This window comes from Muntiacus reevesi, chromosome 18, assembly GCF_963930625.1.
Source record: "Muntiacus reevesi chromosome 18, mMunRee1.1, whole genome shotgun sequence".
In the NCBI taxonomy this organism is placed as follows: Eukaryota; Metazoa; Chordata; class Mammalia; order Artiodactyla; family Cervidae; genus Muntiacus; species Muntiacus reevesi.
The window spans coordinates 20,370,127-20,394,762 of record NC_089266.1 but is presented as its reverse complement, the minus strand read 5'-3'; the positions used below and the strand labels follow the sequence as shown (position 1 = coordinate 20,394,762).

The following is a 24,636-nucleotide window of genomic DNA, read 5'->3' as shown; positions in this document are numbered from 1 at the left end:
CGGACTCCGCCCCGCGCTCGAGGGGCGGGGCCGGAAGTAATTTACGTCTCCCGGTTGCTAAGAGACGGAGCTTCCACAAACCAGACTGAGGTTCTCAGGCTTCTTTTCCTTCCTTTCTCAGCTTCAGCGTCTCCGAATTCCGTCACCATGGCGGACCCAGAAAATGAAGTCTTGCGAAGCACCTTTCCATCTTACATGGCGGAGGGCGAGCGGTTGTATCTATGTGGGGAGTTCGCTAAAGCCGCCCATAGCTTCAGCAATGTGAGTCGTGCTCTGAACCTTTCAGCTACCCTTCACTGAGGTCTTGATGATGCCTGGACCACCCTATTGTTTCTATTATTCCATTGTTACTGATTGATGCACCGCTGTCAAAGATAAACCCCTGTTTAGCCATTTTCTACCATTTCCCATTTGTATTCTACCTGGTTGTTAATAATCAACCTCTGCGCTAAGAGTGACCCCGTCTCCTATATTTTTGCTCAAATGTTTCGTGATTGGCCTCCTTCCTCGGTTTCCCATAACTGACCAGGAGGTTGGCTGGGGGACTGCTTGCAGAAGGGAAGTCTCTGGCACACAACTGCTTATGGAAGGTGGTCGGTCAATAAATAACATCTCTTGCTGTAGTATAAATTGTTCCAATCCACCCTAAGGGGGTTGAGTGCTGTTTTAGGATACCAGACTTACTACTAAGTGGTGAGCTTAGGGGGAGGTGCTGTTATTATGCCATTTTGAAGATAAGAAAGCTTTTTATAGAAGTTGAGTAACATGCCTAAGATCACTGAACTAGCAGGTGGCAGAGAAGGGATTCAAACTCAGGCAGTCAGACTTCAGTGCTGAAGTGCTAACCTTCCCATCATACACTACTGTACTGTCTTGCAAATATGCTATTGGATGTTTTGTTATGACTGTTTCTTTTACAACAAATAGCCCGCTTGTTACAAATAATGGGGTGGTAGCATAGCTCTCTAACGTGTCCCAAGACTCCCTCTAAAGTCAAACTTCTCAGTTGCTACCTAGAGTCTTTAGTCCCTTTGGATCACCAACCACATCCTAAAACCGGAAATAATGGATCAGATGGGCCAGCAATTAAGTTCAGGAGCCTTGCCCCCATCCATTCTCCTTTTTCTGGAAACTTTCATCTTGGAAAAGCTCAGGTAGGAAAAAAAACACCACAAGGGCTTATAGCTTTGGGTGAGAAGTGGTCTTTTCTAGGAAAGAAAGGCTCTTTCTGGAAAAGTAGGAAGGTTTTAGATGGAAGTAGGTACAATCTGGTGCCTCAGAAAGGACATCACACTGCAGACTATGTAATGATCTCAGACAGGAGAAGAAAGGACATGGGGACAAGGAGAGGCTTTCCATTCCCACTTCGGGTCCAAAATCACAGTTTCCTTTTGCCTGACATTTTCATCTTAATCCCCTGAAACAATGATTGATTCTCAACAAGCTATGTAAAAAGAGAGGGTGTGTACAATGGGTAACACAAGTTGCAGATCATCCTAAAATCCATTTTGTTAGCCTTCAGAATGCTTGATCTTCAAATAGTACTGTTTTTAAAATATTTATTTATTTGGCTGCGTGGGTCCTAGTGGCAGCCCATGGGGTCTTCATTTTGTTATCCCTTGTCATGTCATGGGATCTTCCGTTGTGGCACACGGATTCTCTAGTTTTGTCACCTGGGCTCAGTAGTTGTGCCGCATGGGCTTAGCTGCCGTGTGGCATGTTGGGTCTTAGTTCCCCGACCAGAGCTTGAACCCACAACCCCTACATTGCAAAACTGATTCCTACACCTTGGACCACCAGAGAAGTCTCCTTCAAGTAGTATTTTGAATGTGTTGTGCAACCATTTCAGGTTCACGGATGAATTTGTTAAGCACTAAACACCCTAGGATTCTAAGTGAACTGGAGGAATCCCAGACACTGGGGAAGTTCAGTATATCCACTGGGTAGTATAGTATATTCTCACATCTCAACCAGTGGTTTCCACAATAGCTTGTGATTTGACCTTGTCCATGATGACTACCCGCAGATAACCTAGTTGACTAAGCAGAGATCAGGGTCGTGCTGGTTTTAGTCTGAAAGGATCTAAAGAAGACCTGTTTGCTGGCCTATGGAGTCCCCCTGCAATTCTGGCAGAAGGGTTTGGGCTGCTGTGTCCAGTCCAGCTTCTTACTTCACCCTGCCAGATGCCTGTTAATCCGAGTGGTTCCTTCTTCAGGCTCTTCATCTTCAGAGCGGAGATAGGAACTGCTTGGTTGCCCGCTCCAAGTGCTTCCTCAAGATGGGAGAGCTGGAAAAATCCCTGGAAGATGCTGAGGCTTCACTCCAGGGTGACCCAACTTTCTGCAAGGTGACTGCTTGGGTGGGAGGACTCCTTCTCGCTTTTCTCTCTGCCTCTACCTGCAGCAGCCTCTAATGGTTAAAGAGCCAGCCAGACTGCATGGAGTTGACTGTTGTTTTCCTTCATAGATCACTTGCCTCTGCCCCTGTATCCCAACATTTGTTCTCAACCCAGGGGTCCTTACATTGCACCACACCTGAGTTTGGGAAGGCTTTGTCTGTTCCCCTTGATTTGACTTCCTCTCGTTTCAGGGGATTTTACAAAAGGCCGAGACCCTGTACACCATGGGCGACTTTGAATTTGCCTTGGTGTTCTACCATCGGGGCTACAAGCTGAGACCTGATCGAGAATTCAAAGTTGGAATTCAGAAAGCCCAGGAAGCCATCAACAACTCGGTGGGAAGTGAGTGGCCATGGGGCCTATGCGCTTATTTGGGAGGCTCTTGGAATCCTTAGGTTTGGAGGGAGGCCTCAGGTACCCTGGGTGAGCACCCACCACTGGGAGGACTACAGGGAGCACCTAGCTTAGATTTGGCTGCTCCTGATTTTCTTAAGGATTAGAAACTGTCCATTGGGAGGATAGTCTCCAGTCCACTGTCCTGAACACTGCAGCATCTGGTTCTCTTCAAAACCAGATGAAAGCCTCCAACTAATAAAAATGAAAAAAAAATAATAATAAAATAAATAAATAAAACAAGCACAGTACGTGCGTGTGTGCTAAAAAAAAAAAACAAAAACAAACAAAAACCCAGATGAAAAGCACCATTTCACTCACCCCAAGCCAGAAGAGTAGGCCTCTTTTTGGCCTTGTGTCATAGTACAGAATGAGGTTCTGAACTGGGCCTTCCCTGGCCCCTGCTTTCCTCCCTTACCCCGCAGGCGTCAAAGGCTGGCTGTCCCATCGGTTCATTGTGTGCAGGTGGTGGGGGGGGGGCAGGGGGGTTTGTCACTGTGGGTGGCAGTGTGTATAAATAGAAAAGGGCCCTGGTGTCTAGGGCTTGTCTTTGTTTGGAAATGTGGCCTTGGGCTAGTGGGGGTGGCTTGGCTGCTTGGAGAGAGTTGAGCCAGGTTCCACCTTCCCACCAAAGGTCAACTATTTCCACATGAAATGTGTGATAGGTTGTGCCTAAGGCCACTGCCGACCTAAACCCCAGTTTCTGTCTTTGCAGGTCCCTCTTCTATTAAACTGGAGAACAAAGGGGACCTGTCCTTTTTAAGCAAGCAGGCCGAGGTAAGGGCCTGGCTCTGACTCCACCTCCCTCAGAAGGCAGAGGCCACACACGTGCCTGAGGAGCACACCGTTCAGTGGCTCTGAGTGCCTGCGAGTGAGGAGCTCCTGCCCAGCCCAGGCGGTCAGGGGGTTCTGCCCCAGCTCCCACGCGCTGTTCCCATACCAGACATCCTCCATGGTTCTCAGCGCACAGAAGTCCTGGAGGGAGGGGTCTGGGATCCCAGGCTCAGGGAGCCTTGGCTGGTGCTCTGGGCTCCTTTCTGAGACTCTGGGGGGGTACTGCTCCATCTTCCCAGAGTAAGCGAGCCCAGCAGAAGCCTCATCCCGTGAGACAGCTCGTACACCACCCCAAGAGAGAGAGCAAGCGGAAGGGCTCGCTCAAGAGCGAGAAGATTGTCCGCCAGCTCCTGGGAGAACTCTACGTGGACAAGGAGTATCTGGAGAAGCTCCTGTTGGACGAAGGTGTCGGACACTTTGTTTGCAGCAGGAAACTCAGGGCAAAGAAAACCTGGGGTGGATGCTTAACACATGAACCAGAGGCAAAGCCTATAAAACGATATTTGCTGACACATTCCTCTGGACAGGTTCCACTACCATTCTCACTTTACAGATAGGGAAACTGAGGCATAGGGAGGTTACGTAACTCAGTGATGCGGTTCTCAGATTGGAAGTCAAGAAGTCCAGTTTCAGAACCAGTACTCTTCAGTGCTCTGGTACCCTGGGTGGGAACGCCAGAGATCTGGGTTTCTTTACCACCTTGGTCCCTGAAGGGGCAGCCCCCTGAGCCTTCAGTGTATACCAAGGGCAAAGGAATCCAGCTCAGAGGTGCTCACAAGGGACTCCCAGGACTGTGGAATTAGAATGTCCTAAAATCTCAACTGGTCTAATCCCTCCTGTTATCGGTAAGGAAAGAGAGACCCTGAATTGGGAGTAACTTGTCCAAGGTGACAAGCAAGTTAGTGGTGGAGTTGACAGCAGCACCCAGGCCTCCTAACCTCCAGTTCCACACTCTTCCCACTGTACCACACTGGCAGGAACAAGAAATAGGAAGGCGCCTTGAAGTGAATGTCTCGTATGAACACTGGTGGTGGGAGTGTTGCCATTAGCTGTTGAGCCCACACAGGGATCACTCTCAAATCCAAGGGCTCTTCTCCAGAACTGACTTCCCAAGGTCCTTTGTAGGATTCCCTGCGGGTTGCATCTCAGGAGCAGCTTCACGGCTGGCCCGTCTCCTCTATAACAGGCCTGGATGCTTCCCTCTCTACAGAGGAGCTTCCAGGGAGGGGAGAGGTGGCCCACATGTTACCCAAGAGGCCTTAAAGCTTTACTCCCATTTCTGACCTCTGCTCAGGTGAGCGAGGAGAGCTCGGGCATGCCCCTCTGGCTCCCAGTTTGCCCTGGCCCACTTGGTACCCAGGGACTCACTGAGCACTGGCAGCCGGGGCCAGGTTGTGCATTTCTACTTGGACTACTCTGAGGACACAGCTTGAAATAAAGGAGCCCCGAGGGCTCTCAGGAAGCAATCCACCAGCTGCTGCTTCTGCTAGCTCGTCTTGTCTTGCCATGAGGGGCCGATGCCCTAAGTCCTGTACCATAGGCGTGCCCCAAAGGGGGGGGTCTGGCTTCATCTGGTCCCAGATAGACTCCCCTCTCCCACCCAGGTGCTCTTGATCTCACTACTGTCCCACAGTTCCAGGTAGAGGTCCCTGGACACTCTTTGGTTGAGAGGAGGTGACTCCCCTCGATCCCTGTTCGAGCTGGCTCCTCCCCACCCGCTTCCCCACAGATCTGATCAAAGGCACCATCAAGCGTGGCCTGACCGTGGAGGACCTCATCATGACGGGCATCAACTACCTGGACACGCGCAGTGACTTCTGGCGGCAGCAGAAGCCCATCTACGCCAGGGAGCGGGACCGGAAATTGATGCAAGAGAAGTGGCTGCGGGACCGCAAACGCCGTCCCTCGCAGACAGCCCGCTACATCCTCAAGAGTCTGGAGGACATTGACATGTGTGGGTGGTGGTCTCAGAAGGGCTGCCCCGTGGCCATTTGGGAACAGAGCCACATGGCAGCTGGGGCGCCCTGGCTTCACTCGGCCGCTGGATGGAATCTGAGGGCGGGGTGGGGTTTGGGATGCGGGCTCTTCTGTTGGCCAGGGGGAGACTGCTCCCCTCTCCACGACACCTCTTTCCTTTCCCAGTGCTGACTAGCGGCAGTGCTGAAGGCAGCCTTCAGAAAGCTGAGAAAGTGCTGAAGAAGGTGCTGGAATGGAACAAAGAGGAGGTGCCCAACAAGGATGAACTGGTGGGAAACCTGTACAGCTGCATAGGGAATGCCCAGATCGAGCTGGGGCAGATGGTGGCGGCCCTGCAGAGCCACAGGAAGGACCTGGAGATCGCCAAGGAGTAGTGAGTGCCTGCATAGGCTCGGAAGGCCAAGTGGCCAAGGCCCAGCTACATACTGACCTTTTGCTGGGGCTGCTGGGGCTGGGGGCTGAGCCCCCACTTTCTGCTCTGCATGCCTGAGATGGATACCCTGGAGTGGGGAGTCACCTCCCCAGGACAAGGGCACATCTAGACTGTCAGCTTTTTTGCCACAAAGAGGGAGGGTAGAGGCCCCAAACTCCAAAAAGCTCCCTGTGGTTTGGCTCGTAGGGATATTTTTATTTTTTAAAAAATACTTATCATTTTATTTATTTGTTTGGCTGCACCAGGTCTTAGTTGCAGCCTTCAGGATCTTCAGTCTCCGCAGTGGCATGCAGGATCTTTTAATTGCAGCATGTGGGATCTAGTTCCCTGACCAGGGTTCCAACCTGGGCTCTCTGCATTGGAGCGCGGAGTCTTAGCCACTGGACCAGCAGGAAAGTCCCAAGAGCTTAGGCTTCTGAGCTGTACCTTCCAGCTGCGGGGCCTTAGGCAGGGCACTTAAATAATGTCTCTCAGCCTCTGTCAAAAGGGCATAATGATAGCCCCTACCCAGTAGGGTGGGAAGGAGAATGACATGCAGAAATTCACATAAAGATCTCAGAACAGCACTGTGTAACCATGATGACTGTTGTAACGTCAGCTCTCATAGGAACCAAGTCTTCCCAAGACTTGATGGCCCCTCCCAGAGGTACCATCACTATCTGGGCACCCTGGTTCCAACCTCTGGAGTCGTTCATGACTTTGTCTTGCCCAGTTTTACTCGCCCCGCAGTTCTGAGCCCCCTCAGTCTCCCATCCTCGAATGTCCACGCAGGTCAGCCCTTGGCTCTCCCTGTCTCCAGCTGCTCTCACAAGTCACCTCCAGAGACGCACTGCTTCTTACCTGTCAACTGTTTTCCTGCTGACAAACAGGCCTTGGCCTTTCACTGCCTGCAGGTTCACATCAAATGGATCTTTCCTGGGCACTCAGGGCCCTCTCTGAATCCACTTCTACACAACCCTCTAATGTCAGGCCACTCTTTGGGTCAAACTGGATTTCCTGAACACACCTGCCTCCTGTCCTCTCCTCAATCACCGGAACCCTGTAAGCTGTCCATCCATTTCCAGTTCATTTCTCACTGGCCTCTCACCTTGCACAGCCAGAATCTCATGTGTTGGGCGTTCCTGGTTCCCAAACAATGACTAACTTTGGAGACAGACCTGGCTTTGATTCCTGCCTGGGGCACTTGAAGCAGTGTGGTTTTAAGTTGCTCACTCTCTCAGCTTCCTCATTTCTAATGAAGGCATGATAATACTGCCTCATGGGGAACTTGAAGTACAGACAGTATTTTGGATCCAATCTTTTCCCATGCCTTAAAGACATAAATCTTCACATATCCAGCAGAATCTGAGGCATTTCCACTTGATGTCTCATGGGAGCCCCCAGTTTAACATATCCAAAGTGGAATCCATCATCTTCCTTCAAGACCTCTTAGACTAGGGCTCCCTTTCCGGGAGAATGGCACTGGTGGTTGTGTTGTCACCAGGAAGGAGTCTAGCTGGCTTTCCAGACACCTCGCTTCCTTCGCTGCCCACGCCAGCCTCCTGTCCATGCCTCCTCCTCCTATCAAGAGAATCTTCCCTTCCATTCCCCTCCCACAGCTGCATCCACATCTTCCTCACTTCTTGCCTATTTCCTCTGACCTGGGTTTCCTGCTGCCCAGCTGGCCCTTCTATGCAAAACATAGTGCATAGTTCAGTCCCATCGCCTGGCCCGCCCTTGCTGACCTGACTTGTCCTGATCTCTGTTGACTCGGGCTATCTCCAGGCCCTTGGGCATCCTGAACCCTGGCAACAGCGCATGGCTCTGCTCCTACTCTTTTGCCAGCGCTTTCTTCATCAGCTCCCTCCTCCCCGTCCTTCAGATTGTAAAGAAGTATTTCCCCCCCCAGGGGAAAGCCCTCCGTGCGTGCGCCCAGAGTGACCTAGCAGCCCTCATCCACGCTCCCCCTCCACATGCCACACGTTTCGTCTGCCTGATGGACCTTAGACTTCTCTTTTTTTTTCTCCCCCATTTATTTTTATTAGTTGGAGGCTAATTACTTTACAATATTGTAGTGGTTTTTGTCATACATTGACATGAATCAGCCATGGATTTACATGTATTCCCCATCCCCATCCCCTCTCCCACCTCCCTCTCCACCCGATTCCTCTACCTTAGACTTCTCTATTCCCATTCTTTCCCCCGCACCTGCCCTATAAAGGACATGCAGTGAATACGTGCTCAGCGGCTGATTACGCAAACAGTGGTGTTCCTTCAGCAACGTTGATTCCTTTTCAGTCTCTGTACACGGGCCTCCAGTCTCACCCGTGAGTCTCATGTGTATACCCCACATGCTTCCTCAATCAGATCAGCCCCACCCCCTCCTCCAAAGACCACCATCCTTCCAGCCATGGCTCAAATCCGACTAGTCTGAGTAGCTTCTCCAGTGACCTCAGTCAGCCCTCATTTCTTTCCCTGATTACTGTATGGATGATTTGATTGCAGACTTTCCCCATCCTGCACATCCTAGTACACATTACTTAGTTATCTTAGTACACATCACTGTTATGAATAAATCAACATATGTCAACTTATTTATTCACACCACAACAGAGCAGCCACTCTGGAAGGGGGAGCCAACATCAGAGCTGCAAACTTGGCCCAGGAGCCCCAGAGAGGGGAGATGAGGGAGCCTCTGAGAGACGAGGGAGATAGGGCCAGCAAGTGGCCCCCCGAGGCAGAGGGACAGGGCAGGGGTGGGGGGTTTGGGCCACTCCAGGTAGTGTTGGGGGGACCGGACCTGTGGGGAGTAGGAGGAGGGGAGGCCCGCTGAGGAGGGAGGGCCAATAGGAGTCTGTTCTCACACCAGTCCCGGAGGCATCGTACTTGACCCAGGATGTATGGTTCTGAGAGCAGAACTCAGACATCTCCCCTCTCCCCAATCTGGGGGCCACATTGAGATAATGTCCTCCTGGCCCCTTTGCAACCTATTTACTTGTGTACATGTGCATATACATAGGATTTTAATAAATATTCCGTTATGTGGCTGTGCCGGGTCTTGGTTACAGCATGTGGGATCGTTAGCTGGAGCTTACAAACTCTTAGTGGCGGAATGTGAGATCTAGTTCCCTGACAAGGAATCACACTGAGAGAGCCTCCCGCAACTCCACACTGGGAGCATGGAGTCTTAGCCACAGGACCACCAAGGAAGTTTCCCCATAGGATTTTTAAAACAGAAATGACTCATTTCTGTGGGTCTTTTTAAAAAAAAACAAACAAACAAACAACAAAACCTGTGTCTTGGAAAGGAACGTCTCATTCTTTGAATGGCTTCAGAGAAAGGTGTTTCGGCGCCTGCAATGACGTGCGTAACCCCATCCCTGGGCAGCCACTGAGGCTGCTCCCCTTTGCCAGCACACACACAGCTCCAGTGAGACCGCAGACACACGTGGGTATGTCTGTGGGGGGAGGGAGGGCTTGGTCAGATTTACATGTGAGAAGGCGGCCCAGCCCGTGAGGAGAGGGAATCAGAGCAGACCTTCCTGCCTCTGGGGGTTGGGGGCTGAGGGGCTGGGGGACAATGGGAAGAGGGGGAGCTGGCCAGGGAAGGAGGAATGAGGGGGATGCTGTGGGAGGGGACTCAGGTTGGGTTTCTTGGTTTATTTGTTGGGAAGGAGATATTTTTTAAAAATTTATTTTTGGCTGCGCTGGGTCTTTGTTGCTGCACGCAGGCTTTCTCTGGTTGTGGCAAGCGGCAGCTACCCTCTAGTTGTGATGCACAGGCTTCTCCTTGCAGCGGCTTCTTCTGTTGCAGACCACAGATCTTAGGGCATGCAGGCTTCAGTAGTTGGGGCTCATGGGTTCTAGAGCGCGGGATTCGTTGCCCCACGGCTGGTGGCATCTTCCTGGACCAGGGATTGAACTTGTGTCCCTTGCATTGACAGATTCTTAACCACTGGACCACTTGGAAAGTCCCCCACACATTCATTTTTAAGATGAATAGGGCATTGGACATTGTGCGAGCTCCTATAATCTGACTTTTTTTTTCATAATCTGATTTTTTAACCTAAATGTATCAAGGACATTTTTTGTACACAAAAATTGCACTGATTGCATTTAGATTATTTCCACTGTTTATTATTATAAACAATACTTTAATGAGTCTTCTTGTCACATCTTCTGGAGGTAAATTTCTAGAAAGGGAGTTGCAGGACCAAAGGGGTGTCTTTGTAGGCTGTTGCCTGTTTGCCTACCAGAGAGATTCCAATAATGTCCAATCCCATGAGAGGGCCATGGTACCTCAGCCTTGCCAGCCTGGGCATTTTCCCCCCAACTGGCCCGTCTTTACCTTCTTTCTAGTTTCCATAGTGCCTAGAATGACCTTGTCTTGCTTCTTCCCTACAGTGATCTTCCTGATGCCAAGTCCAGAGCCTTGGACAACATTGGCAGGGTTTTTGCCAGAGTCGGGAAATTCCAACAAGCCATTGATACGTGAGTGACCCAGGACCACCCCCTCCCTACTTGAGGGCTAGGACATCCCAACCTCCCCCTGGACTCCCAGCCTGGGGCAGGATGTCAGGCAAACAGGCATCGGAAGACCCGAATTTGGCTCCTGGCTGTGCTAGGTGACCAGAAGAAAGCCACTTTGTAAACTCTGGGCTCATCAGCTATATTAATTAGTAGAATAAAATCAGCATTTTCTCCCAATTTCCCGTTGACAAGCATCGGGACACTTGTTTTTAGGCATGTGCATTATCAAGCCTCTCCTCTGGACGTTCTCATTCTACAGGTCTGGGTTGGAGCTCAGGAATCTGGTTTTAACAAGTTCTCCAGGCAACCCTCACCTCTGGCCAAGTTCATGACTGGGTGGACCATTGACTTCTGGGAGTTCTTTGGAGGTTATTCTGTGATTCTCTGGTCACATGGGGTCACTGGGAATGGAGCCTGAGCTCCCTAGAGACCTTAACTGATGGACTTTTGATGTCCAACCCTGGAGCTGGTGACCTGCTCCAGTGGGGTGATTCAGCCCCTGGGAGACTCAGGGGCGGGCTTGACTGCAGAGAGAAATTGTCCTTCAGGCCTTTGTTGCTTGACTAGGACAGACTTGTTGACCAGAGCCTGGCGCTACAGGTCATTTGGTTTCCCCAGTGGCCCCTGGGGCCTGTGTGCCAAAAGACAGAGGCATGTGAGCATTCACCCACCCTTTCGTGTCTTTTCATAATAAAATGTTTTATAGTAAATATGTGCTTAATGTGGGGCTTCCCTGGTGGCTGAGCTGGTAAAGAATCCACCTGCAATGCGGGAGACCTGGGTTCAATCCCTGGGTTGGAAAGATCCCATGGAGGAGGGAAAGGCTATCCACTCCCATATACAGTCCATGGGGTCACAAAGAGTCAGATGTGCTTAACCTTAAAATATTCATTTGGAAAATATAGAAAATTAGATGAGGAAGTCTTTAGTCCCACCTCCCAAAGATAAGTGCTCATTCTGATCCTCCTCTGACTTTTATTGATATTTTGTTTTTTCATCCCAATCTTTTTTACTGTGTTGATTTTCTCTTAAATGTGCTTAATCATATTCTTAAAGGTCATGTGTGGGCTTCCCTGGTGGTTCATATGGTAAAGTGTCTGGTTGCAATGAGGAAAACCTGGGTTCAATCCCTGGATCGGAAAGATCCCCTGGAGAAGGAAATGGCAACCCACTCCAGTACTCTTGCCTGGAAAATTCCATGGATGGAGGAGCCTGGTAGGTTACAGTCCATGGGTTTGCAAAGAGTCGGACATGACTGAGCAACTTGACATTGACTTTCAAAGGTTATGGAGTTATTTCAAATGCTATTTTACAAGCATTATTTTCAGCTGTGGTATCAAAGCCAATTCTATAGATGCACCAAAATAACCCTGGTAGTTTAAAAAATATGTTAGTGCTTGTTAGCTCCACTCCTGCACCTAAAAGAACTGGTAGTTGGAGTACAGTTTTTCTTCGGCCACCAGTAGGAAGCCCAGTCTCCTAAGTCCAAGTGCAGGGCCTGAGGGGAGGAAGCTGACCCCGGTTATTGGTGTTCCCAGGTGGGAGGAGAAGATCCCTCTGGCCAAAACCACCCTGGAGAAGACCTGGCTGTTCCATGAGATTGGCCGCTGCTACCTGGAGCTAGACCAGGCCTGGGAGGCCCAGAGCTACGGTGAGAAGTCCCAGCAGTGTGCCGAGGAAGAAGGGGACATGGAATGGCAGCTGAACGCCAGTGTTCTGGTGGCGCAGGCCCAAGGTACAGGTGCCCTTCCCAGCCCTCAGGCCCTGCTGTCACGCTGGGGCTGAACTCTCCATCCCGATGGATCAGACAAATTCTGATCCTGAGAGGGGGGGTAAAGCCCCAAGTTTTGACCCGTGTGTAGTGCCTACTTTAAGCTACGCTCAGTTAGGGCTTGGGAGATCCTGAGAACTGCTCTGCCCTCGAGGAACTCAGCTGAGCTGCATGCAGACCAGCAGTGTCTTGTCCTCATCAACACAGCTCCACCGGCCTTGGCTCAGTAGCCTTTATACGCACATTCTCGGTTTAATCATTCTGCAAGTCAGTGCTGGAGGTATTGTCCTCCTTTCATAGGCTGGGAAACAGAGACTCTGAGTGCCGCTACAGATTGCCCCAGGTCTCAAGAGGTAGCTTTTTTAGGGGGCTGGAAAAGTCCTGAAGCTGAGTTGTGGTGTTCATTGCACAAGTCTATAAATTTTCTAGAAATCATTGAACTGTATACTTACAAAGGGGCTTATTTTATACTGAATGAATCACATCTCAATAAAGTTAATGGGCTTGTTAATAAAACAGCAAGGGATGGGGGTGAGGAGGAACAGGTGGAACAGGATTGGCAATATTTTGGTAATTTTTAAAAACTTTTATATTGGAATATAGTTGATTTACAATATTGTGTGAGTTTTAGGTGAGCAGCAAAGTGATTCAGTTATGCATATACATACATCTATTCTTTTTAAGATTTTTTTCCCTTGTAGGTTATTACAGAGTATTGAGTAGAATTTCCTGTGCTGTGCAGTAGATCCCTGTTGATTATCTATTTTATATATAGTAGTGTATTAATATATATGTTAATCCCAACCTCCTAATTTATCCCTCCCTACCTTTTCCCCTTTGATAAGTTTGTTTTCTGAGTATTTCTGTTTTGTAAATAAGTTCATGTGTATCATTTTTTTAGATTCCACATAGAAGTGACACCATATGATATTTGAATTTAGGTGATGAGTAATGGGGATTCATGATACTATTCCTTTGACTTTTCTGTATATTTGAAATATTTCACAATACAAGTTTATTTTATTTATTTATTTATTTAAATTAATTAATTAATTTTTTTATTAGTTGGAGGCTAATTACTTCACGACATTTCAGTGGGTTTTGTCATACATTGATATGAATCACCCATAGAGTTACACATATTCCCCATCCCAATCCCCCCTCCCTCCTTCCTCTCCACCCGACTCCTCTGGGTCCTCCCAGTGCACCAGGCCCGAGCACTTGTCTCATGCATCCCACCTGGGCTGGTGATCTGTTTCACCATAGATAATATACATGCTGTTCTTTCGAAACATCCCACCCTCACCTTCTCCCACAGAGTTCAAAAGTCTGTTCTGTACTTCTGTGTCTCTTTTTCTGTTTTGCATATAGGGTTATCGTTACCATCTTTCTAAATTCCGTGTATATGTGTTAGTATGCTGTAATGTTCTTTATCTTTCTGGCTTACTTCACTCTGTATAATGGGCTCCAGTTTCGTCCATCTCATTAGAACTGATTCAAATGAATTCTTTTTAATGGCTGAGTAATATTCCATGGTGTATATGTACCACAGCTTCCTTATCCATTCATCTGCTGATGGGCATCTAGGTTGCTTCCATGTCCTGGCTATTATAAACAGTGCTGAGATGAACATTGGGGTGCACGTGTCTCTTTCAGATCTGGTTTCCTTGGTGTGTATGCCCAGAAGTGGGATTGCTGGGTCATATGGCAGTTCTATTTCCAGTTTTTTTTTTTTTTTTCCAGTTTTTTAAGACATCTCCACACTGTTTTCCATAGTGGCTGTACTAGTTTGCATTCCCACCAACAGTGTAAGAGGGTTCCCTTTTCTCCACACCCTCTCCAGCATTTATTGCTTGTAGACAATACAAGTTTAAAAGGGTAAACAGCTCTAGGTCACAGTAATAAGAAAGCCTTGGAGCTGGGTCTCCTGTTCACAGTTTTGAACCTGCCCTGCCCTGGGTACACGGCTGACCCCAGAGAAGGGGGGAAGTATGACAGGCACTCTGATCACGGGTCTCATCAGTCATTCACTTATTCACATCATTAATGCTTTCCTGGCACCTTCTAGGCACCAAAGCTGGGCATACAGTAGGAAGAAAATTGATAACTGTTCCTGTCCTCCTATCTGAGGAGTAACTATTTTTTAATATTTATTTATTTGGCCACACTGGGTTTTAGTTGCAGCACATGGGATCGTCACTGTGTCATGAGGATCTTTCACAGCTGGGCACTCCTTTGTGGTGTGTGGGCTTGGTAGTTGCAGCTTGTGGGTTTAGTTGTTCTGAGACATGTGGGATCTTAGTTCGATGGCCAGGGATCGAACCCTTGTCCCATGCATTGCAGGGCGGATTCTTAACCGCTGGATCACCAGGGAAGTTCCTGAAGAGTAACTTTAAAGCAGAAGCATTAAGAATGCAAAGGCACCAGTCGTTCCAAGTTCTGAAGGCAGAACTTTTCAGCCAAAGGAACCGCATTTAGGGAGGTGGGCAAGAGTTTGGCTGATTTAAGAAACTGATGGAGACCAGTGTCGAGCTTCTGGGTGTTATGCCCGATGTCCGAATCCCCTAGCGGGAAGAGAGAAGGCTTCCGAGACAATGCAACTCGCAGGAAGGGAAGTTTATTACTGACTCGAGTCAGGACTCCCTGCCGCAACCAACACAGTGGTGCGGGTCAGAGAGCCCCGAGCCCAACCTGTTACACAAATTTATAGAGTGAGAAGCGGATTGTTTACACGTTTGCAAAACAATTTCATTGGTGAATACTTTCGCGTGGGCGGGACTTTCCTGGGGGTTTCCACCCCGTTCCTAATTTCCTAATTGGCAAACATCGGTGAAAGCTAATTGGTCCTAATTGGCAAACAGTGGTCATTGTTAAGCGAAAGCTACCTGATAGTAGGAAGGCCTACTCCTAATCTAAGTTGCGTTACTGCTGCTCGCCTCACACTGGGGGCCAGGAAAGTCTGGAGGAGGGAGGCTGGTGAAGGGCCAGATCCACAGGGCCTCTCAGGCCTCCTTACACATCATGGATTCTTTCCTAAAAACATAGAGGAAAAAACCACTTGAAAGCTTTAAACTGGGGAAGATGTGATTACTGTGCCTTTTCCTAGAACTCTTTCCTGTTTCTCTGATGACTTTTTTTTGGTTTGCTTTCTGGCTGCACTGCAACAGGGCTTGTTGTAGCATCCTAGTTCCTGACCAGATATTGAACCTGGGCCCTGGCAGTGAAAGCGTGAAGTCCTAACCACTGGACTACCAGGGAATTCCTGCCCCTGGTGAGGTCTTGTTAGGCTCTGAGGGCCTCTGGAGGAGCAGGCCACTCTCTACCGGCCTCAGTTTCCATGCTACACGGTGGAAAAGTCCAGTCCAACGCAGCAGCCAAGGAGCCCCTGGGTTATAGAGGCAGCCTGGCCAAGCGGGCAGATCTTGGGCTCTGCAAATGGGGATAATTATAGTGTGTATGCTGGAGAAGGAAATGGCTGGCAACCCACTCCAGTGTTGTCGCCCGGAGAATCCCATGGACAGAGGAGCCTGCGAGGGCTACAGTTCATGGGGTCACAAAGAGTCAGACACGACTGACGTGACTTAGCACGTAGAGTATGTATGTATCTTCTTCATAGTGTGAAGACATGAGGTAATGGCTACGCGTGTAAGCACTTAGAATAGGAACCAGCATATAGCAAGCTCTCCAGAAATGCTCATTTCTTCCTTCCTACCCATCAGCTTCCCATGAGTGTTTCCAACAGTGGTAAGAAACAATTAGTCCCTGGAAGAGCCAACAAAAATATGGATATACATGTGTGGATTTGTGGATGCACAGAGTGAGGAAAAGAAGGGGAAAAGGGCCCCCAGAATGGAGATAATTTCAGGTTATAGATTCAGTTGAAAACAAATAGAATGGTCTTTAATGCTTCACTCACTTGGGTGTTATGACTCCTATTCTGACCTACCATGTCAGAATGACATAGACATTTATTCATGGTGGCCTCTGAGGCATTACTCTAAGTTTTCTTCTTTTCAAATGTGTATTTGAAGAAAGAAATGTATATTGACGCCACAGACTTTCAGAACTATGTTAGAATTGCTTTTCAAATGTAATTGCCTTTTGCAATTTGACTTATGGATACAAGGCCCTTCTTTCCCCAGGAATCCTGAAGCAGTGTGTGGGAGAGGGGTAGATCTTGGGGTACTAGTTTTAGGAGGAAGCAGTGGAGGGACTTCCCTGGCGGTCCAGTGGCTAGGACTCCGTGCTCCCAACGCAGGGGGCTCGGGTTTGATCCCTGGTTGGCGAACTAGATCCTGCCTACCACAACTGAAACCCAGCACAGCCAAATTAATTAACTTTTTAAAAAAGCAGAAGCAGTGGTGTGTAAAGAAAGTGAAGTGTGGGGTTCCCAGCCCCGGCAGGGGAGCACTTTTCTCCTTCCTTCCTGAAATTAAGCTTTTTCCAAGGGCAGTCAGTTCATAGCCTTCATCCCTGGCCCAGTGCTAACTGGCCGAGTGAGTGCCCTGGGGTGGTTAGGGATCTGCTTCCTCCCTGGGTTCAGGTTGTTCCAATGTGGGCACTGTTGTCCCAGCCACTGGCCCATGAGGAGTCACATCCAGTCCTGCCAGACTGTGTTTGGTGGCCACAGTGTTCTTTACAAATCTAAGTAAACGTTAAAAAAGGAAAAAAAAAAAAAAAATAGATGTCTTCTCCTGGAACATTTAAAGATGGGGTGTAGTGGGAATTCCTAATAATGTAATTTCACGCCTTGAGAAATTTCACAGAAATAGCACTTGGAAAAACAGCATATTAAGAAACTACATTGATGATTATTTTTCATGTCTTTCTTAGAATTATAGCCTTGTTACAAACCCCAGGACCAGACCCAGAAGGGATTATGACTGGGATCATAAAAGCATAGACCTTGGAACTCTGGGTCGGCGTCAGGCATGAACGCTGCCTACGCACTTGCTAATTGTTCCCGAGACCAGCCCAGAGGGGAATGGACTGGGGTAAACACAAGGAGATCTGGACTATGTCAGTGTAGTCCATGATATTTAGGATATGTGATTGATATGGCATGTGTCTTGAGAAAGATAAGATCTGAGGAAGTCTTGTGGTCTGCAGTGAGGAATAAAAGCTAGACTCAGAGTGGACTCTGCACCTCAGTCCAATAGAGGCTGCAGGTCCCCTGACCCATTGCACCAGATTTCATGTTCTGTCTTCATTCTCGTCGCCTGCTCCCAGACCATTAGGGCAACAATGGGGCAGGATGGAGTTGTCCCCCTGGAGACGCATGATGTGGGCACTGACCCCTTCCCTCACTGACTCTTGGCACCTGAAATCCAAGGCTCGGGTGCCCAGGTTCTGCTCCCTGGTGGTGAGGCGGCCCAGGAGATGTCTGAAAAGGGTGGTGCTGGGCTGCCTGGTGTTGCTGCTCCTGAGGGCCCCTGGTACCCGCAGGGCAGGGCACAGCATCACCATCCTCCTGTCTCCATCCTCCTGCCTCCCTTGTTCCCTGCAGTGAAGCTGAGGGACTTCGAATCAGCCGTGAACAACTTTGAGAAGGCCCTGGAGAGAGCGAAGCTGGTCCATAACAACGAGGCACAGCAGGCCATCATCAACGTGAGCCTTTCTCTCTGGGGGTGGGGTGGGGCAGGCCCGGGACCCTCAGCCCCAGATGTTTGTTTCCCCTCAACCACAGAGCACCTTCTAGGTAGGGCAGTAGCTTTGCAATGTTTGTTGTTGCCATCAGTTTATATAGCACCCCAACCAATACACATACTGTTAACTTTGTTTTTTGGCCACACTGCACAGCAACTTAAGGGATCTTAGTTCTCCATCCAGGGGTCGAGCCCACACCTGCTGCAGTGAAAGTCAGCATCCCAACTACTGGACTGCCAGGGAACTCCCTCAATACACATAGTTTTATTTGAAAAAACAGATGAAAAATAGCAAGTTTTACAAAACATATTTACCTTTGTTATGTATGCTGATATTTCTTACTCTGTTTTTTCTTTACATTCCTTGTCTTTAATGCTGGCTGAGACCCCCTAAACTGACTTTAGGACTTGCGCTTGGAAAAGTGCAGCCCCCACAGAAGACAATAGGAAAGCAGTGTGATGGCCTCACTCACCAGTCCAGACCCGTGCTGCTCAAGTCAGGCGGCCGCTAGCCACCTGCAGCATTTAGAGTAAATGGAGTTAGAAGTAAACGAACGTTGCAGTTCAGTTCCTCCACACCAGCCACATTTCAAGTGATCAGTTGCCACGTGAGGACTCTGGGTATCACACAGTGCAGATCTAGGGTCTTTCCAGCCCTGCAGCAAAGGTGATGACGTGGTCCCGGCCCTCGGGAAGCTGAAAACACAGTCCCTTGTTCCTGACTGGTGCGGCAGGGACTAGGGGACTCAGACTGAGAGCTCCAGCAGGCAGGCAGAGCTGGGCCTTTCCCCTCACGGAGAGGGAGGGTTCAAGGTTGCCTTGGAGGCTGGGCAGGGTTTTGAAAGTAGGAAACAGAAGTGCCCATCAAGCCAAATACACACACAGCCCTAAATGGCTCCTCATGGGACCTAGTCCCTGACCTCTCACCCCCCTGATTGGCATCTCCAGGCAGGAAAGCGTATCTACTGAGGGGCAGACCGCACTGCCCGAGAGCATCCAGGCCCAGCGATCCAGGGCCTGTAGATATTCCGTGAGAGTCTAGTGGTGCGTCACCCAGACCAAGTCACAGGGAGGGCTGCAAGAAAGCCGAGTTGCCCTCAAGATACAGCACAGGCTGAGTTCCCAGTCCCTGGCTGTCCTGCAGAGGCCCTGGAAGCCCCTCTGAAGGCAGGCCAGCCCCCAGCCCCACCCCCACCCTCGGTGTGCTGCCGAGTCCCCTCCATGGCTTGCTGCCCGGCTGCAGGCTGAGGGGCTTGCCTTGTCTCCTTTAATTTGGCTGAAGCTTTAGGAATCAGTAGACAGACGCAATCCCTCAAAACATGCCTGAGTCTGAGGGAGATGAGTTTGAGTCACCCCCAGCAGCGTATCTCTCATACCACTTAGTGTGGAGAGTTCCGAGTCCGTATGATCCATGAACCTCAGGCAGGAGTAGTCAGAGGAGCCAGAGGAAGGGGAGGGTGGGCAGGGTTGGGGCTTGGGTGGGGAAAGGACAGGTCCCACAGTGTTAAGAGGGTTCACTGATACTCCTCTCGCCCACAGGCCTTGGATGATGCCAACAAGGGCATCATTGAAGAGCTGAAGAAAACCAACTACAGGGATATACTCAAAGAAAAGAAGGAGAAAGGTGAGTTTTGGAGCTGGAAGACAGCAACTTCAGAAACCTGCCCATGCTGTCCTTCCAGCAGTCCTCACCACGCCTCCTGCTGCTCCTTCTGGGCTTGGCGCTGCCCACTGGGCCTCCTGATTTCAGTGCCGCCAGCAGCCGTTCCCGAGGCAGGAGGGGGACCCCTCAGTCCGGGGTCAGATCCCATGCCGTCCGTCTTATTTCTTCAGTACTCCTGTATTTTTTAAAAAGATGTGTTCGTTTATTTTATTGTTTATTTTACTTTCTGGCTGTGGTGGGTCTTCGTTGCGGCACGCAGGCTTTCTCTAGTTGATTACTCTGGTTGCGGTGCTCGGTGGGGCTTCTCTTGTTTTGGAGCATAGGCTCTAGGTGCACAGGCTTCTGTAATTGCAGCACATGGGCTCAGTAGTTATGGCTCATGGGCTTAGTTGCTCCAAGGCATGTGGGATCTTCCCAGACCAGGGATTGAACCTCTGTCACCTGCATTGGCAGGTGAATTCTTAACCACTGGATCACCAGGGAAGTCCACTACCCCCATATTCCTTCAGTTCATCAAATATTTGTCAAGCGCTTGTCACCTGCCAGGGAAGTGTGAGATTCTGGGGGTGACAGAAGCTCGGCCCCTGCCCTGGAGGAGCCCACAGCCCAGTGGGAAAGCGGGGCACCTAAGTCTCCTGATCAGGGGACCACGCTCTGCCGTGAGAGCCTGGGCAGGGCGCTCCCAGTTCTCTGGGGTGGTAGGAAACACTTCCAAGAGGAAGAATCTTCCACTTCAGGCTCCAGAAGATGCCCAGGTGTTTTGCACTTCCAGCCCAGTGCAAGCTGGAAGGCTGAGGGCATTTCAGGCAGGAAACAGGAGCAAACACGGAAGCAGAACAAAAGCAGCTTACACTGTGGGTGCTCTTACCACTGGCCACACTGGGTTAACCTCAGCCAGAATGATCTCACTAGACCCTCACTGCCAGGAGGCGGAGGACTCTGGAGCCTGAATCATCAGCCCGGGTCACTCAGCAGTCTGACTGGGAGCCACACTCACCCCCACTGTGGGCAGTGAGCAGGGCAGGGTCGGGACGGGGGGCCCGAGGGCCGGCTGCGGTGCAGAGGTGACAGGACTGTGCCGGTCTAGCCTTACCACGTTCTTTCTCCCAAGAGTTCCAGGGAGTGAAGAGGCCTTTGATCCCACCCCCAGCCCCCCAGGCACTAGCTATCTGAAAGGCCCCCATGAAAGGAGTGAGGGAAGAGGAAGCGGCTGGGACTCCGGCCCCAAGGAGTCCGCAGGGATGGGGGCCGGGCCTCAGAGTGGTGGGGGTGATCATAGAAGCTGATCGCCACTCAGTGCTTCCTGCCTGCCCAGGCGCTCTTTTAAGCTTTATACATACGGACTCATGGGATCCCTCCTGGAGCACTATGAAATAGTGTTGTTTAGTCGCTCAGTCGTGTCTGACTCTTTGTGATCTCAGGGACTATAGCCCGCTAGGCTCCTCTGTCCATGGGATTTTTCCAGGCAAGAATACTGGAGTAGATTACCATTTCCTTCTCCAGGGGATCTTCCTGATCTAGAGATCAAACCCACATCCCATGCATTGGCAGGTGGATTCTTTAACACTGTGCAACCTGGGAAGCCCAAAATAAGTATGACATGCTTGATCTTAGGGATCAGGACACGGGGCCAAGGGGTTAAAGTCCCAGAGTGGTTTCTAGTCTTGGACAGCCTGGCTCTGGAACCCATGGTTTTACCATGGTTCTACATATACTATTTCTGTCACCCCCACCCATCCCGTGGGGCCCTCCCTGCAGCCACATTGAAGTAAAGGGGAGCTAGGGCTGGGGCTCCCTCAGGGTTTCTGGGAGGACAGAGCTCCTTCCGGGCACCAAGGCTGAAGCCCTCTCGGGTCCCGGCACAGCAGCGGGAATCTGGGTGTGGGGTTTCTGGGCACCTGAGCAGTCAGATGATGGCCTTTTATTACCCAGTGCCTGCACATGGTGGCTGGATCCCCTCAGAGATCTGCTTCTGCCTCCACACGCTGTTGGAGCCGCTCTCAGAAGCCACAGAAGCAGTAATGTCAGGGGACGCAGCAGGTGCTCCAAGCATTCTCCTTTCTTGGCTGACAGCAGGCTGGGAAAGGCATCCTGAAAACTTGAGGAAGGCCCCTGAAGGCACAGGCAGCTACTGGGCACTCCCCTTCCTGGACAGCAGGTGGCAGCATTGCATGTGTCTTCACAGCCAACCTTTGCTGGCTCTGAACTCAAAGTCCTGTTGACTCTTAGAAACCAGGACTCCCAGGAAGAGTGTGGAGGAGACTCAAGAGGAGATTGGTAACTTTTCTCTGATAGCTGGTAAAAACCAGGAGCAAAGATCACTTGGGTTTTAAAACTGCCCTGCGTCTGAACTTCCAGCACAGTTTGCTCACTTTTTTTTTAACAGGGGAACCTCCCAACAAATGATGAGTGTGCTCCCCAGGGACAAAGAGAAATGCAGAATGAGGATGCCAAAGGAGAAGCCTCTGTCTTTTCCCAGCACCTGAGCTAGTTCTTGTAGGGAAAAAGAAAGAATGTGGGCCAGAGGTGGACTGTCCTGAGTTCAAATCTTGGCTTTGCCAATTATATTCAGTGTGACATCGTGTGTAATTTCCCCTGCCTCAGTCTCAGGCCTCTCAGCACAAACTTTCACCTCTCTTCTCTCCTTTCTCCTGTTTTTCAGAAAATGCCACTATGTTGGATGGTCAAACACGAACGGCAAAGGAGAAGGAAACGAGGAAAACAAAAGATGAACCTGAGAAGGTGATGAAGCAGTGGGAGCGGGAGCAAATGGAGAAACAGCTCCAAGGTGTCTTGTCTAAGGAAACTCTGGGGGTCACAGCTAGGCGACCAGAAGAGAGGCAGAGAGAAGACCCAGGAAAAGCCTCATGGAGAAAAGAACTGGGCGCAAAGGTGAGAAGTCCAGGAGACACTGCCAAAGGACAGTTTGGAGAAGCAGGCAGGACAGAAGAGAACAGAGAGGAAACCAGGGAAATTTACAGGAGGCCTTCAGAACTGGATCAAAACCTTTCAGATGAATCAAGCCCAAGGGAATCGGAAGGACTAGAGAAGAGACTTTCAAAAACTGACGGAGGAGAGTCGGAAGCACTGGGGAAAACGGAATCAGGAGAAATAAAAGAAATGGAAATAACAGAAAATTCTGAAAAAATAGAAAAGGATGAAAAGGAAGATGAACCCATTGAGTAGGCATTAGGATCAGCAGGCTGGTGTTCGCAGGGACCATGGATGTCTTATTAAACTGGACATTCAAGCTGAGCTTTCTCTCTAATGTGGACTGGGTCCAACAGGTCATCCTGTCTCTATTACCGTTTTCCCTTTAAATGTGTATCTTTCACTCTTACAAACCCCGAGTTTGTCATTTTGCCTCCTTATCGCCACCCATTCTCAGAAGAGCTTTAGAGAATGAATGCATGGGCATGGGGGTCCCACTTGCTGAGCAGAACTCTGACATTCTGACTAGGGGAGAAACACGGAGACCCCCTCCCCAAACAAGGCCTGACCCACAGTGTCACCTAAGTGTGAAATGTGGTCCTCTCCCCCAGATCCTGTGTGAGGACCTTATGGAAGAAGTGAGAAAGATGCTAAGAAGAAAGGGTTTCAGGGGAGGAAGAAACAGGTGAACTCCAAGGAACTCAAAAAGCCTAAAGTGGGGAGGAAAGAGAAAGGCGTGGGAACAGAGGTATGGCTGCCCAGCTGCTGACCATTGGTTCATCTTGCTGAGTACCACTGTGTGCAGGGTACTGTGGGGGCTTTCTGGAAGAAATAAGGATGGGACAACCTCAGCCATCACACAGCGAGGGAGACCTACTTGTAAACCCCGAAGCCTTGAAAACAGAATGAGGTGCCTGCTGGCACTGGTGGGGCTCTTGGAGCTCAGGGGGAGAAGGAAGATGTCTGGCAGAGAACAGGGAGCAGCTGGGAGTAGAAGTTGCCTCAGGACCCACCTGTGCCACCCTGGGGGCCTGCATACAGTCCAGTGAATCAAGCTCCCCAAACTTGCTTCATCCTTTGTATAACAAATACCTGTCTTGGGGCCTGATGCTTAGCACAGTCCCTGGTACACAGGAAGCTCTTGAAAACCCACCCGATCTTCCAGTGGTTTCACAGAGGGGTGGCTAAGCAGCTGCCCCAGAGGAGGAGTTAAGAATTTCACTGCTTTATCTATCTAGCCCCTTGGCCACTGCCATCCTACTTCCAGCTCCATAGTTAATGGAAGGGTTGGGCTTGGTTGGGGCAGAGGCTGACTTTGGGCCTGCCAGACTAGGGAGAGGCAAGTGAGGCATTTCAGCTGCAACTTTTAAGGAACATAGGGTCAAAAAAACTCAGTAAGCAAGAGAAACAGTATTTTAACGCAATATTGCAAAAAAAAAAAAAATTGCAAAACTCTGAGAAATTGAATATTTCCTGCCACATCAGTAAACAAGGATGTCACAGTCATCAGCGATTGCAGCCACCTTGGAAGGTGAGCTGGTGAGCCCTAAGGGAGCACAGAAAGGAGAATACCTGCAACCTAGCAAAAATCAAACCATTCCCTACGGTTGAGCCCTGAGGAAAGTTCAGGATGTGAAAAATACAGGACACAGGCTCCAGATAGCTGAGGTGCATATTAAAGGAATGATGTCAGTGAGCCCACTCTCTTGCATCTTCCCATACATAGAAAAGCTCTAAATTCCTTAACTTGGGATAACTGGTTTTCTTCAACAATAGTCTTTTCCACCTTCAGACTACCTGCCCTTTGTTGGAAAACTTCTATATAATGCAGCTCCTACCCTCGCCTCCTCAGAGCAGTTTTCTCAGGGTTACTTGAGAAACTATCTCCCTGGCTTGAAATGCTAAAAATTCCCGCGGAATAAAACTTAACTCTCAACTTTCAGGTTGTGAATATTTTTTTAAATAAACAGCCTGATGAGTAAAATACCAAAATTTTAAAGAAAGACAGGATTCGCCTTCGCACTGGCACAATCCTGCCTCAAATCTAATCTCTACACTGGGCCGGGGCGGGGGGGGGGGGGT

The 24,636-nt window shown here is 49.8% G+C and overlaps 1 protein-coding gene across 4 annotated transcripts; it reads left to right on the top strand.

Moving 5' to 3' along the window:
- The first annotated feature begins 65 nt into the window (after positions 1-65).
- On the top strand, positions 66-24,394 carry ODAD4 (outer dynein arm docking complex subunit 4). 4 transcript variants are annotated; one of them, XM_065910758.1, is made up of 14 exons: positions 66-261; positions 1,007-1,154; positions 2,216-2,347; positions 2,590-2,740; positions 3,507-3,568; positions 3,865-4,030; positions 5,355-5,579; positions 5,768-5,975; positions 10,419-10,505; positions 11,601-11,759; positions 12,083-12,279; positions 17,822-17,922; positions 19,500-19,584; positions 22,286-24,394. In XM_065910758.1, exons 1-14 carry the CDS (start codon positions 164-166, stop codon positions 22,807-22,809), a joined length of 2,343 nt encoding a protein of 780 aa, XP_065766830.1. In that variant the 5' UTR covers positions 66-163; the 3' UTR covers positions 22,810-24,394. The 4 variants fall into 4 exon arrangements, with proteins under 4 accessions (XP_065766830.1, XP_065766831.1, XP_065766832.1 ...); XM_065910759.1 differs by lacking the exon at positions 1,007-1,154; XM_065910760.1 differs by lacking the exon at positions 11,601-11,759.
- Positions 24,395-24,636: the final 242 nt, after the last annotated feature.

Excerpts from the sequence above, each read along its gene's own strand:
- ODAD4 (XM_065910758.1), top strand. The coding sequence starts at position 164 with ATGAAGTCTTGCGAAGCACCTTTCCATCTTACATGGCGGAGGGCGAGC. Across the intron at positions 5,976-10,418 it reads CTGGAGATCGCCAAGGAGTA|TGATCTTCCTGATGCCAAGT; the intron begins GTGAGTGCCTGC and ends TCTTCCCTACAG. Across the intron at positions 17,923-19,499 it reads CACAGCAGGCCATCATCAAC|GCCTTGGATGATGCCAACAA; the intron begins GTGAGCCTTTCT and ends TCTCGCCCACAG.